This window comes from Anser anser, assembly GCF_964211835.1.
Source record: "Anser anser genome assembly, chromosome: 13".
Taxonomy (NCBI): Eukaryota; Metazoa; Chordata; class Aves; order Anseriformes; family Anatidae; genus Anser; species Anser anser.
In genome coordinates this window covers 11,037,894-11,054,040 of record NC_139734.1, presented here as the reverse complement: position 1 = coordinate 11,054,040, position 16,147 = coordinate 11,037,894, and the positions used below count along the sequence as shown (strand labels likewise).

The 16,147-nt window shown below is 36.1% G+C and overlaps 1 protein-coding gene across 3 annotated transcripts in view; it reads left to right on the top strand.

Annotated features, from left to right (window-relative positions):
• The window catches only part of FMR1 (fragile X messenger ribonucleoprotein 1), a 30,489-nt gene extending 14,728 nt beyond the window's left edge, over nt 1-15,761 (top strand). Inside the window, exons 8-15 of one of the 3 annotated variants that reach the window (XM_083797174.1) lie at nt 2,524-2,694; nt 2,775-2,853; nt 6,842-6,951; nt 10,417-10,503; nt 11,031-11,226; nt 12,458-12,637; nt 13,103-13,185; nt 15,256-15,761. In XM_083797174.1, the coding sequence (XP_083653300.1) occupies nt 2,524-2,694; nt 2,775-2,853; nt 6,842-6,951; nt 10,417-10,503; nt 11,031-11,226; nt 12,458-12,637; nt 13,103-13,185; nt 15,256-15,366 (1,017 nt within the window). In that variant the 3' untranslated portion in view covers nt 15,367-15,761. Of the gene's footprint in view, nt 1-2,523; nt 2,695-2,774; nt 2,854-6,841; nt 6,952-10,416; nt 10,504-11,030; nt 11,227-12,457; nt 12,638-13,102; nt 13,186-15,204 lie in introns of all 3 variants that reach the window. The other 2 variants (XM_083797175.1, XM_083797173.1) reach the window with 2 other exon arrangements.
• The last annotated feature ends 386 nt before the right edge of the window (nt 15,762-16,147 follow it).

Genomic DNA, 16,147 nt, shown 5'->3' with positions numbered 1-16,147 from the left:
CTTTTCTGCATATTAGCTTCTTGACTTGCATGGCCTTCCTTCTCAAATATGGCTTTTAGAGCATCAAGTAAAACAACCAGTTATTTTTTGTTTGCATCCCTTCCTAGTAGGTGTATCTTAGTTGTGCTTTTAATGTTTTAAAAAAAAGCCCAAATTTGGAAATGTGTTTTTGCATTCTGGTTTGTATCTTATTCTCTCTGAATGCAATTAAGACATGACCTCTATCTAGGTATTAAAACATTATTTGCATAATCGTTTCTCATTAATCTGCCAAAGAAAATAGATAAAGATTTTGCTGTGTTTAGATGCAGTACATGTTGTAATATATAATTTCCAGAAAAAGCTAATAATATTTTAGTACATGCTATATAACTGTATCATGACCATCATAGTCAAGGTCCCTAGGAATGATGTAGTTTCATATTTTCTGTGTATCGTAGGTAGCTGTGTAAAGGACTGATTGACACGATTGTCCTGTTCTCTACTCTTCATTTGGTGGTCTGTAACATATCAAACAGTAAATCAGTTTTTGGATTATCAGTTGAAATGTAGATCTGTAAGCATTGCAGTTGGTGCTTGCTTTCTGAGTTGTCTGTAATCCAGTTAAAGAACTGCTTGATAGAGGTCCCCAAGCTTGGGAAGTATTTCATGACACTTGGATAGTGTACGATTTATCCATTGTAGCAGATTCTGTCTGACAGTGATTTTCCACAGGGTGTTTATCATCATCTTTAAGCTGAAGAGGTTGGATAACAGTAGCGGTTCATAGGGGACGGAGTAGACCATTACGTGTGCATTTTCATCATGTTTTTTTAACCTCTGTAGGGTTTCATGTTGCGGAGGTTAAACTGCTGTTAGCACCGAAACTAAATTAAAGTGCACCTGTGTACATCTTCACCACTTTGATTGCAATGCAGAAAAATGCACAGTTATATTTTGGCTTGGAAAAGATAATACAGAGCTTTCACTTTATTTTCTTGCAAAACATTCTTTCCATTTTACTTATCACAGATGGAAAGTCTGTATTAATGTATCTTCCATAGATACATTAAGCTGTTACTTTCCTGTGGTCTGTTAGGTGGTCTTGTGCTCAGACATTAGTGGATGGCATGTGCATTTGTACATAGTTTTACTTATTGTGGTAATCCATGACTTTTTTACATACTTTATATTTGCTTTTCTCTGTAGGTTTAAGTACTGTAACTTTGTTTAAATGTATGACAACTTCATTGTCATAAACAATGTCTGTGTTATTCTGTGTATTCATCTCTTACTGGTTTCTCTCCATATGCTTCTTTTAGTTCTCATGGTAACCAAACTTAGTGGTCTTCCCATTTCATATAGCACAGGCATCCTTTAAGAAAACTGTTTTTTGATAGTATGAAGAGGATGTGTAGGATAAATTTATCAGTCATTGTTTTAGTCTTCATAAACAAGTCATTTTTATGGTGTTTTTTTCTGTTTAGAAATAAGTCACCATTTATGTTTAGTGGCTTCCCTGCTTGCTTGATGGGTTGCTGTATGCAATGCAGCACTTGCCAAGTATTTTTCTTTGCACCCACGAGGTCTGCTCATGCTAATAATCTGAGGTACCTGGGATGGGCAGAGGCTGTTCCTGTCAATACAGGATTGTATGATTCTGCCAAAATCTAGCTTTCCTACATGTTTGAGTACTTTCAACATGATCCATCTCTACAGCATGCTGCAAGATATTTCTCAAAAGCTTCCCTCTGTTCTCAGTTCTTTTCTGCATGCATGCTGTGTGACAGAAGCTTCATACAATTAGGAAAACATTGAAACTGTTTTATATATGGGCATGTTTATGCATAATTCTGTAAGTTGGAGCTCAGTAACGTAGCTTTCTTGGAAGCTTGGGGCTGCTTTACAAAATTGTTTACTGTGGTCAGTAAAGGTATCTTTAACCTGTTCCTTTCATTATTTTTGCAAGTTTTATCCAGATTTTTAGCAATACTTTTTCAAAGCTATTTTGAACTATTTTTTTCTTGGTATCTTATTTCATATAGAAGATCCTCATAAAATTCTGTAAGCCATTTTGTATTGTTCAACTACATCATAACAGCCTCATGCGAAGGTGATGAGAGTTGCAAAACCACGTGTTTGAGATTACCCAAGCTTCAAAAATGATTGAGAGTTGATATAATGGTATAGTTTTTAGTAACTCTTATTGACTAGGTGAAGCAGGGGATTTTGTCTTAGTAGCATGAATCTGAAGTTCTTAGGTTGATCCTTCTGTATGGGTAGAAGTGATTCTAGTACGTTTTTAATGTGTTCTAAGCAGTGTATTGCAGTTACACCTTAATTTTGTGTTGTCTTGCATGGACAGATTTCTCATTTTATTTCTTTTATGCACAGTAGATACCTATATAGTTAACATTTTCTGTCTCAGTGCCTGTTAATTGAGTTATTGTTCTTTCCCATTAACAGTTGAAATTAGTGTGTTTTTCTGCCAGAGATCATGGGATTTGCTGTAATAATCTATATAAATATATATATCCTTTTCAGAGTTCTAGGCAACTTGCATCACGATTTCATGAACAGTTTGTTGTACGTGAAGACCTAATGGGTTTGGCCATTGGCACGCATGGTGCTAATATTCAGCAAGCCAGAAAAGTCCCTGGAGTGACTGCTATTGATCTTGATGAAGATACTTGTACATTCCATATTTACGGAGAGGTAAGTTCGCTTCTTTACCCTTTCAGAAGAGAATACAATAGGAGAACTTATCTCATTTCTCTCATATACTTGCGTTTTAGGATCAAGATGCTGTGAAAAAGGCAAGAAGTTACCTTGAATTTGCTGAAGATGTCATACAAGTCCCAAGAAACTTAGTAGGTATGTCAATTCTGGAGGATGTGATATTAAAGAAAAGTGCCTTTAGAGAACAAGCTTTTACTTTTAGAATTAAAAAACAAAATGAAGTTTTCTTTGAATAGTTCATAGGTGGTACAAAGCTTGGGGTTTGTTTTTTTTTTTTTTCAAGCTCTGCTGAATTTTTCAATTTACACTAAGGAATTACCTACTGGTTTGCGGTTCAGAAAGATCTTCAACTAGAAGCAGTATGGTTATACTTAAATACAAAGTAGTAAAAGTAGTTTCTAGATTGAGCCAAAGAATTAAATGATTTCCTCCAAAGATGTGAAGAGATTTGTTCAGCTGTACAACAGATGAGTCATTATTGCTCTGACTTGTATTTGTCTTTTTCTCCTGTGCTTTTACTTCTAAAATATTGTTTGTTTAGAAGCAGCAGTGTGGGATGAACTGAAGGCCTGTTTAAGGCACTCAAAGGTCAAGAAAACACTCAAAAGACAATTTAATGACTTCCATTATCAAGTATATCAAGACAGTCCACAAGAATGCATGCAGCACTTGGTGGTGTGTGTGTGTAAAATACTTTTAATGAGCTTCTGTTGCTATAAAGCAACATTAAAAATACATAGCGTAACCCAGTAGATAAGAGAAGGGAAAATATCATACACTGTAATGTACTTTGAAAGGTAGGTAATTTTAATAGCTTGTGAAGCAGTATATGAAATTTGGTGTGGAAGCAATGTGGAGTTCTGCAATGGGACAAGTACTTTTGAATGTGGCACCTCAGCTCTGGAGTTGACATAAAAACAGTAGCTTTTAGGGTAAGTTCTCCATCCCGCTCCCTCACATTTCTGATGGTGGTAAGTGAAATGATAGGCTGCCATCATTATTTTAACTTGAAGTTTTTATTTTCTTTGTTTCTATTCTATGTTTAGATCTCTGAACTTCCGGTTTTGGCAGCTTTGCATTTCTAGTCTGTTTCTTGGCCTAGATCCCTTCTAATATAAAATTAGACCAACCATATGTAGTATCCAAAATAAGCAATGTTTGGTAATTTACTTTCTAACTTCTAATGATTTGCCAGAAAACTAAATAATTTTCATTAAAAAGGCAAAAGGCCCTTTTCCTGCATTTCTGAGATGTTTGCATTTTCTTTAGATAAAACAAAATTCAGCATCTGTTTTTTCTACTTAATAATCCTTTAAAAAAATCAAGCAACATAAAAAAAGTTTGTTTTAAGGCTGCATGGAAATTAATAACCTGAAATGCAGGTTACAAAATGTATGCATGCAGTCCATAATTTTTAGTGAATGTTGTGTATGTTAATGAATTCTACCTAAAAATAAATACTAAATATTTTTTCATTGGCACAAGCAATTTATTGTTCATTTTTGTGTTTTGGTTTACTTGACCTTTTTATATACCACCAAGGCTTTTCAATATTTATTAGCAAGCTGTGATATTTACTGAAGGTGTGTAAGGGAATAAAGTATTCCAAATCAGCTTTTGACTCTCTGAGCAGGCCTTTGTGATCAAGGAAGAGCTTACTGTCCATCTTTTGTCATGTTTTCTACAAATGTGAGGGATTTAAAAGTTCACGGTAGAAAAATTGAAATGCAGAAGTGAAACTTTATTTAGCTTTGAATGGTTGGTGTCCTGTGCGACTAAAAGAGGGTTTTAATTTGCTCTCCAGGGATTAATTGTACCAACAAAACAGTAGCAGTCTTGTAGCCTGTATTTTCTGCCCTTAAAATGTTACATCCTAAGTTTTTCAGCAGTTTTTTTTCAAGATTCTGTATTCCTGTTCTATGCACATAACATCTTTGATATCACTCTTCTAAGCTTTTCTTTCTTCCTGTGATTGCAAGATACGGCCTTTCCTTACTCACCTCCCAAGCAGCTCATTTATCCTGTCTATTTTCAGACAACAAGCTAGTTTGTTCAAGTTGGACAAAGCTAAACTTTTTATTGTTTCAAATGAGAATGTGGTTCCGAAGATAAATGTAGGCATTGCTGACATTAGAGTATAATTTTTCTGTTTTTAATCTGACTTTTTAATGAATTATAGCTTATTTTCAACTATCTCCAAAGAAAAGCTCAGTTTCTAAGAGAATCTGTAATGTAGGAAAACCTTAGCTAATTTTTTAACAAACTAACCAAGGTTTGGTTTTGTTCTCTACCTGAAAAGTAATGAAACATCAAATGTAGGTCATTGTAAAAGTTTAAAAAAAATATGTAACCAACAAAGTTTTTTCTTAAATTACTCTGAAGTTAATTTAAACATATCAAAGCAAAGCCAAATAAGCATGCAAGATAGTGAATAGATCTGTAACCAAGATCATAGAATCATAGAATAGCTTGGCTTGGAAGGGATCTTACAGATCCAGTTCCACCAACCCACCTGCCATGGGCAGGGATGCCACCTGCCTGACCAGGCTGCTCAAAGCCCCAGCCATCCTGGCCTTGAACACCTCCAGGGATGGGGCATCCACAGCTTCTCTGGGCAACCTTTTCCAGTGCCTCACCACCCTCTGAGTGAAGAATTTCCTCCTAACTTCTAATCTAAATCTCTTTTAGTTAAAAGCTATTTCCCCTTCCTGATAGTCCTAACACTATCAGTCTGTGTAAAAAGTCACTATATGTTTTTTTATAAGCCCCACTTTAAGTACTGAAAGGCCACAATGAGACTTCCCTGGAGCCATCTCTTCTCCAGGCTGAACAGCTCCAGCTCTCTCAGCCATTCTTCATAGGAGAGGTGCCCCAGCCCCCTGATCAGCTTTGTGGCCATTCTCTGGACTCACTGTAACAGCTCCGCATCCTTGTGCTGGGGGTTCCAGGTGGGGCCTCAAGAGGGCAGAGCAGAGGAGGGCAATCCCTTCCCTCGACCTGCTGGCCACCCCTCTGTTGATGCAGCCCAGAATGCAGTTGGCCTTCTGGACTGCAAGCACCCACCACTGGCTCATGTTGAGCTTTTCGTCTACCAGAGCTCCCAAGTCTTTCTCTGCAGGGCTGCTCTCAGTGAGTTCTTCCTCCAGTCTGTGCTCATGTCTGGGATTGCTCTGACCCAGATGCAGCACTTCGTTCTTGGACTTGTTGGACCTTGTTAGGTTTGCATGGGCGCGCTTCTCAAGCTTGTCCAGGTGCCTGTGGAAGTCATCCCTTCCTTCTGGTGTGTCAACTACACCACTCAGCTTGGTGTCATCTGCAGACTTGCTGAGGATGCGCTTGATCCCACTGTCTGTGTCATTGATAAAGATATTAAGCAGCACTGGTCCAAAGATGGACACCATTTGTCACCAGCCTCCACCTGGAGCAACTCTCTGGGTGTAGCCATCCTGCCAATTCCTTATCCACCAGATAGTCCACCCTTCTTATCTCTCCAGTTTAGAGATAAGGATGTTGTATGAGACTGTCAAAGACCTTACACAAGTCCAGGTAGATGACATCAGTTGGTTTTTCCTTGTTGACTGACATTTACTCCGTCATAGGCTACTGGAAGGCATGATTTGCCCCTGGTGAAGCTGTGCTGGCTGTCTCAGATCACCTCCTTGCCTTAACGTTGCTTCTAGGAGGATCTGTTATATGATCTTCCCAGGCATAGAGGTGAGGCTCACCAGTCTGTAGTTCCCCAGGTCTTCCTTTCTACCCTTTTTCAAAATGGGATTGATGATTTAATACAGAAGTACGGAATTGTGATTCATTTCCTTTGTTCTCTGTAGAAGCTTTGAAAAGGAAGGGACCTATACTCAGTTATGAACCTTCATAATAAAGTACCTCTCTTCCTGTATGCTGCAGTGATTGCTTTGGAACATTACCAAAGTTAACGTCCCAGGCTGCCTTAGACATTATAGTTCATAGCTCATTGACTAAATCTTTGTTGTGGAGTATTAAGTCATTTTGACAAGTTCTTGCACTGTTACTGAATTGTTGTGTTTAACTAGAATATAGTAATGCTCTCAGGTTTTAGGGGAAAAACCCTGAAAATGGAATGTTTTGTATGTTCTTTCTCTAGGAAAAGTAATAGGAAAAAATGGAAAACTGATTCAGGAGATAGTGGACAAATCTGGTGTTGTAAGAGTGAGAATTGAGGCTGAAAATGATAAAAATATTCCACAAGAAGAGGTATGTTCTTAGTTCATGTGATTTCTATGTATGTTAACTGATGGTTATATTCTACCCAGTGCTAAAATGAAATTTTCTTTGTATTTTCATAGTGGTAAGATAAAGTTCTGATTACTCTTCTTTTTCCTTATGGAATTGTATTTCCCCGTTAATGCTAAAGGGGCATTTCTATGTAAATTAGACTTGTTATTTTTGTTTTAAAAAATGCTGTATGAAACTTTGTGATGCACCTTCTTAGAGATTTCATGTTATTCCTGTCAGAAGCAGTGATACTGTTTCTCGGCATGTGCTAAGCTGTAAATAACTATATGCAAATCTTCCTGTTCCCATTCATTAATTTGCCTCGAGACTGATTTCTTAGGGTTTTACCTGCTTTCAATTTTACTAGTAAGTTCTTACATTGTAAGGAAAAGTTTGTGTTCTGTGTATAAATCCCTAAACCCTCTTTTTAAACATGATCTGAATTCACAGTAGCACGTGAATTGTAATTTAAAGGAAAAACAACCATGAACGATGTGAAATGCCATGTTCGCACAGAAAGGCTATGTAAAATTGTTTTTTTCCTACCTACCAGCCTTGTAGAAGGCTTTAATGAAGTCTTGAACTTTGTAATTTAAAAATTTAAGGCACTTCTGTGTGGGGTTATGTTGTGGGGGAAAGGTTACAGGTTTGAAAGTAAAGCTTTAAGCAAAAAGGTTTTATCTCAATTCACAAAAAGTCCCTGCATTTCAAATGTGAAATGTGCTTGAATTTTAAAGATCAAACTCTCTTAGCCAAAAATTTTTATATGTACTCATTAAATAACCTTTGAATAAGACATGAAATAGATTTCTAGAACACTTACGTTCTTGCTTCAGTAGTTTTTCATCTTTTGTATCATCATGATTAAATTATTACAGAAGACCCACAGTTCAATTTCTTCCTGTAAAAAGTGGCTAAGCAATTATGTAAGTTTTTTTTACTTCATTACTACTTTTACATCTATTTGAAAAGGTAAGAAAGTCAACTCAGTGTTTAGATTTAAAAGATTCACTTCTATTTCAATTATTATTTCTAATAAACTTACAACTCTAAAATTATTGAGCTGTCTTAATAAGCAAGAGGGTGCTGCTTTTGCTGCAGGCTAAAACTTTCAAAGTTTTTGATGTTGCCTACAGAAGAAAATTTGGGTAAAAGAATAAGTCATGACTCCAGTTGGATTTCAGGTTTTTTCATTCTTCTGTCTTAAAAAAAAAAAAAAAAAATTTGATGTCCTTCAATCCAAAATACATCTTTTAAAGATGAATTGAAAGCCTTTTCACCTGCCAAGCTCTGCATTCCTTTTTCTGTTTTTCCTGATAATGACATTGCTAACACTGGCATTCCTTATGCTGCTTTAGGTGTTAGTTGTGTCATGTTTTACACCAGGAGAAATTGAAGAAATTGATGTCAAAACTTGGCAGGTAAAAGTTAGTACCTGTAAGCTTGTTTCTGTCATATTTGAAATGAATGTGTAGGAATCTTCCAGTGTGTAGACACATACATTGCAGACTTTCTTTTTGTGAAGAACAGTAGGTTGCTTTTAATTCAGTATTGGGTTCTTTCTGTTAAGACTGAGATCTCAAAATCCTGCCCATAAAATTTGGGTGTGGTTCCATAACTCCCATAATTTTATATGAGGTCTCCAGGCTTTTCGTCTTTTAAAATAGGTTTTATTTCTTATAGTAGTATATATTATTTTTATTTCTAAATTCCTGAGCCGATGACTTATGGGCATAAGAATTCACTGCTGAAACTAAGTTGAAGATTGGCGCTTTTGCTTTGAAGGCAGAAATAAGCCTCAATAAATAAGCACTTTGGAGTTTTTCTAGGACTAACATTGCTTCACATTGCTACTAGCTCAAATTCTTAAGAGTTGGCATTCTTATGCCTAGAGTTCACTGCTGAAAGTGACAAGCATCTACCTCTTCCTTACATGCTATTTTAAGTCAGTTGTCTTGTCTTTTAAAAATTGATACTATATACTAGTTAATGCCAGTTTAGTGTAAAAGTAATTACTCTTCATCAAGTCGTATTAAATATTTATGAAACAAAATGACACAGATAATAAGATAATATATTTCAGTGAACCACACCAGTGGCTAAAAGATTTCTGAAGCTCATAAAGCTTAGAGTTAGTGTAGCGTTTCCTTAGGATTAAAGGACTGAATATTATTTTAATATTACACATATTTTAATGTGTAAGATCTAACAAGATCTAATCATTTGTTCATACTCCACCTTCCCCCCCCCCCCCCCCCCCCCCCCCCAAAAAAAAAAAGGACAAATTACAGGCATGTCACTTCGTTGTTGCTTTTAAGGAACTTCACCCTGCTGTGAATATATTTTTCTCTTTTTGAGAGATTATCCTCAGTTGTTTCACTCTTGGGGGTTGCTGGGGGCGGGTGGAGGGACACACAAAAAAATCTTTTGGATGCAATCCTGTAAAGAGTATGCATGCAGCAAGAGTTAAGGGTGTTCAAAGCTCATGATGAGATACCCTAATATAATAACTTTTTAAAAAGTTATCAGTTCAGTTAGGGGTAGTTGAGCTCTGTCTGCCCATGCATGGGTTTCAGCAGCTGAATGTTTACAAGACTTAGGTTGACTTCTGCAGTTTACAGTGAAGCTTGTACTGCTGTGGTGAGGCTTCAGCTGGTACAAAATTCAGGTAGTTTAGTTCGTTAAGTTTGTGTGGGCAATAGTCCCACCTCTCGAATTGACGCTTAGCCCAGTTTTAGTCTGGAGTTATCCTTGTGGAAATTATTTTTTTATCTGCTAAAGCTTAGCTGTTTTCAGCACTTGGGGCTCTTTTAGGTAGATTTCTTAGACCACTTTTCACCACTGGAGTTAGTCTTTGGATATTTTATCTGTAAGGGTTGTAATTTCAGGCATCAGAATTTGATCAACTCCAGGCCTACATTTTTCAGGTAACTAACGAATCACTTAATGTTTGAAAGGTAACAGGCATGTAAGCTAGTAGTTGTTGCCTGATGTACTAACTTACGTGCCTTTTACCATTTGAGAGATCCTTAAGGAAGATAAGCTTTGCTATGTGACAGTGTTAATTTGACTTTGCAAAAAAGCTCAAAGGCTTCTTTACTGACCTGCAGCATAAAAGTAGCTGGTGTGAGAGAGCAGACATAATCAGTCAGGTGGTATTAGGTTTTGAAGGAAAGGAGGAAACCTGAAGTGTTTTGAATGTTTTACTTGATGGGAATAATAAATGTTGATATTGATCTCTAAATTTTCTTAAGATTATCTTTTTGTGGAAAAGGATAATTCCCTTTAGTCAGCATCAAAAAGTAAATATAGTATTGTTTCATTTTTGAATTTGTGCTTATGCATGTTGTAAAAATTGTTTTTTTAAATTTATAATAATGTTTGGTTCTCTTCAGTATTTGATGCCTAATCAGTAATCATAGGTTTAATGTTACTGTGTTGTAGGGAATGGTACCATTCGTATTTGTGGGAACCAAGGATAGCATCACTAATGCAACTGTTCTTCTGGATTATCATCTTAATTATTTAAAGGTGAGGAGAATGATGCTACTCTACCACTGAAATTTGTCTAACAATACTTAATAAGGTAACAACAGGATGATGAACAAAATCGTTCAGGCCCAAAAGGCTGTTGAAAAGTGGCTGTTACACAATCTACAATCTACATTAAAGGCTTCTTGTAAAAGTTTTACTACTTTGATTCTTAAATGGCTTCTAACATGGGAGTGGAAAGTGCTCAATAGCCCAGAATTTTTTTCTTAGATTCTTCAATTCATAGTTAATTCAGTTGATTTTTTCTTTGTGCTGTACTAACATTTCTGAACAGAAGGTCATATAACAGCACTCACCTGTCTGTATAACTACTGGAGAGCTTGCTAACTGTGCAGCAGTTTGAAACATTAAAAGGGTTTTTTGGTAAACAAATTATTTTCAAAGCTGACTTAGGAAGTATTAAATACATTTTCAACAGCAATACGTTAGTTCTTTTCTTTTTCCTGAGAAATGCGTCTGTACATTCACATATGGTTACATCACCTTTAATGCTTGTGTTTGAGTAGGAAGTGGACCAGCTACGTTTGGAAAGACTGCAAATAGATGAGCAGCTTCGACAGATCGGAGCTACTTCTAGGCCACCACCAAATCGTACAGATAAGGAAAAAGGATATATGACTGATGATGGTCCAGGACTTGGACGAGGTAGTCGACCTTACAGAAACAGAGGGCACAGCAGACGTGGTCCAGGCTACGCTTCGGGTAGGTAACTAGAAGCATGCTTACAGTTTTAGTAGAAGCCTATTGGATGCTGCTTTGGTCACTTGCTTTCTTGAATACCATTCTGTTAGTAGTTAACACTTAAGGATTGGCTATTGTGGGAACTTGAAAACAGATGTTCAAACAGAAATTCAATTAAGTACTAATATTTGGAGATTATTTAGAGCTTTATGCTGTAAAAAATATTCTGAATGACAATAGGTTAGATTACATTAGCTCTATTTTACTCCAGCTTCTGTCTCTTACAGTATAGCCTGTCTTCTATATCATGAACTACTAAGGGCAAGGATTCTTAATTTATCTGTATTTTGAACGACTCTTAATAAAACCTGGTTTTCATTTGACCCTGTAAGAGGCTATCTTAGTATAAATACTTGCAAGTGAAAGTAAGATGTTTACTTCATGAAGTTGAACTTGGGTGCTTTTGCTAGAAGAGCATAGTCAACGACATAGTGTTCTTCTTTTAAATCTTGTATGATTTATTTATGAATAGTTCTAAGGAACGTGCTTCTTTAGAGCAATCTGTTATCTCAGTATCCAGAGCATAGGCCAGCTGATGTTTGCACTTATTGAATTGTCTGTGTGAGCTTGATGACGTGCACACAATGTAATACAGAATTAATGTTATTCTGGTGAAGCCCTTTTATGGTTTTTCGAAGACACAAGTTCACCTGGCCACTAACGGGTATAGGAAAATGAAAATTTGGAAAAAGAATGAACTTTTATCAGCAAAAGTGATCTGTTAACTACAAAAATTATGTAATGGACAATTATTTTGAATCTGATACATTTACAGCATTCTGACTTTAGTTTCTGCTTCTGTAGTGTGTGTTACAGGCTGTTTCATGGTGGGTTGAGGGGAGGCAGGACAAGTTAAATTCAGGAATTTCAGTTTTTTAAATATGACTAGATGTGATTTTTTACTAACTGCATTTGCACAATAAATTCAATAATGGATAGTAATAATACTAACTATAAAAGTCTGGCAGATAATTTAACCTGAAACATACTTGTAACTTACAATGTCTATATTGACTTTTTTGAAGAAGTAATGCATATTATACGCATCTCTGCATTATGTATAGAGGCAAAAATTTCAAAACTGTTTTAAAAAGAGAAATCTCTAAGTGTACAGATGTATTTTCCGTTCTACTGTAATATTTTCATGCTTAGCTACACTGGCACGTTTTGGATTTTTTTATCCTCTTGATAGGAACTAATTCTGAAGCATCAAATGCTTCTGAAACAGAATCTGATCACAGAGATGAACTTAGCGATTGGTCATTAGCCCCAGCAGAAGAGGAGCGAGACAACTACCTACGTAGAGGGGATGGGCGAAGACGTGGAGGTGGTGCAAGAGGCCAAGGAGGACGGGGTCGTGGAGGATTCAAAGGTAAATCTAGACTTCTCTTTGAAGAAGAGAAGGTTAGCAGTGTTATCCTTAAGCAAACTCAGTTTCCTCAGCCTCTTGTCTTAAAACATGCTTTAGCCTCCTAGCCATCCTGGAAAGATCTGTAAATATGTTAAAGCTTACCAAAGTTGACTGCGCTTTTCTCTCCTGTGGTTGATTGTTTTGAGAGACATTTGTCTCCTGAGGGCAACTAAGAAAAGTCTTTCTTAAACTATACTGGATTTAAATGGTGGTTTTGTCTACTGTGATTTACTGCATGAAAAGATTTTCTGTGATGGTACTTGGGCCATAGTTTGAACATTGTTGTTATGTGATCAAGGGTATTTGTTTAATGTCCCTTAGGATGAAAATTTTCAAGTAATTAACTGTTATGCTTGTGCACTTCTTGAATACAAGAAAATTCTATGTTCTTACTGGAAAAACCTAGTTGATTAATTCTTTCTGCAGGAAACGATGAACAGTCACGAACAGATAACCGTCAGCGTAATTCAAGAGATGCAAAAGGGAGAACAGCAGATGGATCTCTTCAGGTAATTTTTCCTCTTCTTAGAACTCTGCACTGTTTAAAGATGCATAAGTGTTAGTGTGTATGTACTAACATGGGATTCTTCAAAACTGCAGCTGACAAAGTAGCCTTCTGGTTCCTTGTTACCTAATCATGTTTAGAGGAATAGCACAGTTCTGTATTGTTTTGTATTCTATAGACAGGAATCTTGATATCTCAAGTTGTGTAAAGATACAGCTTCCTAATGTTGGAACTAACAACTTTGTTTTGCTGGCAGTTTTTAAAAGTTCAGAGTAGTGCAGTTTAATTTTAATTTTTGAGTTGAATTGAGATGAGAAACTTGTCTTCTGAAGCTAGCTCAGACTGACCCCAACTCAAATTACAGTATAGAGCTTATTTCTGGAACTTAGCTCTTTCCCTTGAGTTAGAATACTGATCATGAGTCCTAAGGTTTTACTAGACAGCTGTATTTGATTCTTTGTTCTAATTAGCTTTTTTATTTTTCACTTTCCCTTGTCACAGCATTTTCTGTTCTTGTTTTTCATTTCAAAATGAAGGAGCATAACTGAGCAAAAAGAATACTTAATGCTTTAAATAAAAGGGGGGGGGGGGGTGCTTGTATTGTAGCCAAACTCTCCAGAGTGAAAAAGTTTACACTTTTAAATGCACCTTTATTACTAAATGTTTGCAATTCAAAGCTATGCAATCTAGAAAGCAAGTTAAGAATATAAATGGAGAAACAGTTCAATATTGACCTTATAGATTTTTATAAAGATACTGATAGAGATTTTTCAAGTGTTTTCTTGGGTGAAGTTATTCATGATGATATTTTATGTATATATGTTAAGTTTCCCCAAATGGAAATGCTTTGTGTTAATGTGCAGACCTACCATTTCTTACCACACAGGATGAGCTGTGTTAGGAGGGAGGAATAATGAGCAGCTGTAGCTGCCACCTTCTATATGGTGTTACAAGGAGTCATGGATCTGGAGGGAGATTCAGATGATTCTCAATGTCTTGGTTTAGGCTGTTTAAAAAAAAAAAAAAAAAAAGGAAAAATTTGGAGCATGTGACCAAATGCTTTGTTCTTGAAGTGGGAGTGCTAAACTTGAGGATGTAAATACACACCTGGAACAAATAGCATGCAAAAAAAAAAATATATGCATGTACATGGCCACACAACTTTCACAGTTAGTCAGCAATTCACTTGCAAAATTTTAAGTAAGTAAAGGAGGATGAAGCAGATAAAGGAGAATGTTGATGTTAGACGGGAAAAAAAAAACTAAGGAGAACTTAACCAAAGTCATGATTTTTGTCTGTTACTCTGAGATATGGAGGAGGTGATACTCTTTCTACATTAAAATAAATACTTACATATGATTGAAACCTGTCTGATCAAGTCGTAATAAATTTTTGTAATATTTCAAGGAATAAGCCAGAAATGAGTTTAAGAGCTTACCCCCTACAAGCATAAAAATCTTGCTTTCGAAATGCTCCCTTGAACATTTTTAGTGCCATTTATAAAAGCCACATAAGTTTTTGGTGGATTATAAGAAATCTTTTTTCGGGTTTACTAGATGGCTGAGAAGATTTTTGGGGTGTTGAAATGTGAAATCATTTCATGATTTGTGTTTATTTTTTCAAAAATAAATATTTCTATACAACAACTAGGAACTTGCAGTAAAAGTGAAATGATGTTTCCAAATTCTGTGTACTATAAGTTCTTCAACTTGATCTTGCACAAATACAGTATGTTTTTGCTTTGGTGAGGGAGCAGAGCTTTCTAAGACCAGGTAGACTGGAGTGTTTGTGGGGGTTTGTTTGTTCTTTTATGGCCAAAAGTATGTGGCATTTTCAAACAGAAAAAGAATCAGACATGCTCCATTTTAGCTAGTTACCTTTAACAGAGCCTTAAGGGTGGGTTACTATTTTGTGTCTTCTGATGATTTAATAAACAGCACTCCTGCCAAGCTGCAAAGGTAATGAATGCATAAGGGGTGGATGAAAGGAGGAGAATGCTTTATATAACTCTGACTTGTTCCAGATCAGAATTGACTGCAATAATGAAAGGAGTGTCCACACTAAAACATTACAGAATACCTCCAATGAAGGTAGTCGGCTGCGCACGGGTAAAGAACGTAATCAGAAGAAAGAGAAAGCGGACAGCGCAGATGGTCAACAGCCGTTGGTGAACGGAGTACCCTAAACTGCATAATTCTGAAGTCATATTTCCTATACTGTTTCAGTAATTCCTATTCCACATTAGAGAAACTTGTTAGGCCAAAGACAAATAGTAGGCAAGATGGCGCAGGGCATGAAATGAACATATGTTCTCTGTTAGCCTTTTTTAACATCAACAGTATGCAGTTGTTTTCAGAATAAGAAGTTATTCAAATATTTGCATAAAAATATCTGAATTTCCGAAAATCGCTTTCAAGTACATATTGCACTTCAAACAATGAAAGAATCTTTTTGTTTGTTTTAAAAATACTGAGCTGTGCATTGGTAAACTTTCTGTTCAGTTGTACCATTTTAACGCATCGGGTCAAAATCACTGCTCAATTTCAATTTTCAGAATAAATAGTGTTTGCAGTAATCAAATTGGCTTCTGTTTTCAATCTAACTTACAAGTTCTTCATGAAATGCTATGTCGTTTTATGTCCTGTGTCAGTTCACATTCTGGTCCACCTTTTTCAGTATTTTAGTGGACCCTGAAAAATGTGTGATGTAACAATTGTCATTTTCATTAGCAAAAAAGTTGTATGATCTGTGCCTTTTTTATATCTTGGCAGGTAGGAATATTATATTTGGATGCAGAAATCAGGGAAGATGAGTTGGTAACACTAAATGTAAAATATATGTAGCAATCCTTGTCAGACGTTAGTACTTTATAGACAAGTGCATGCTTTCCATAATTTTTTCCTTACATAAGCATTGGGTTAGGCAGTTATAAGAATAGGAAATTTTGCACTGAAGATTTGGCAAAT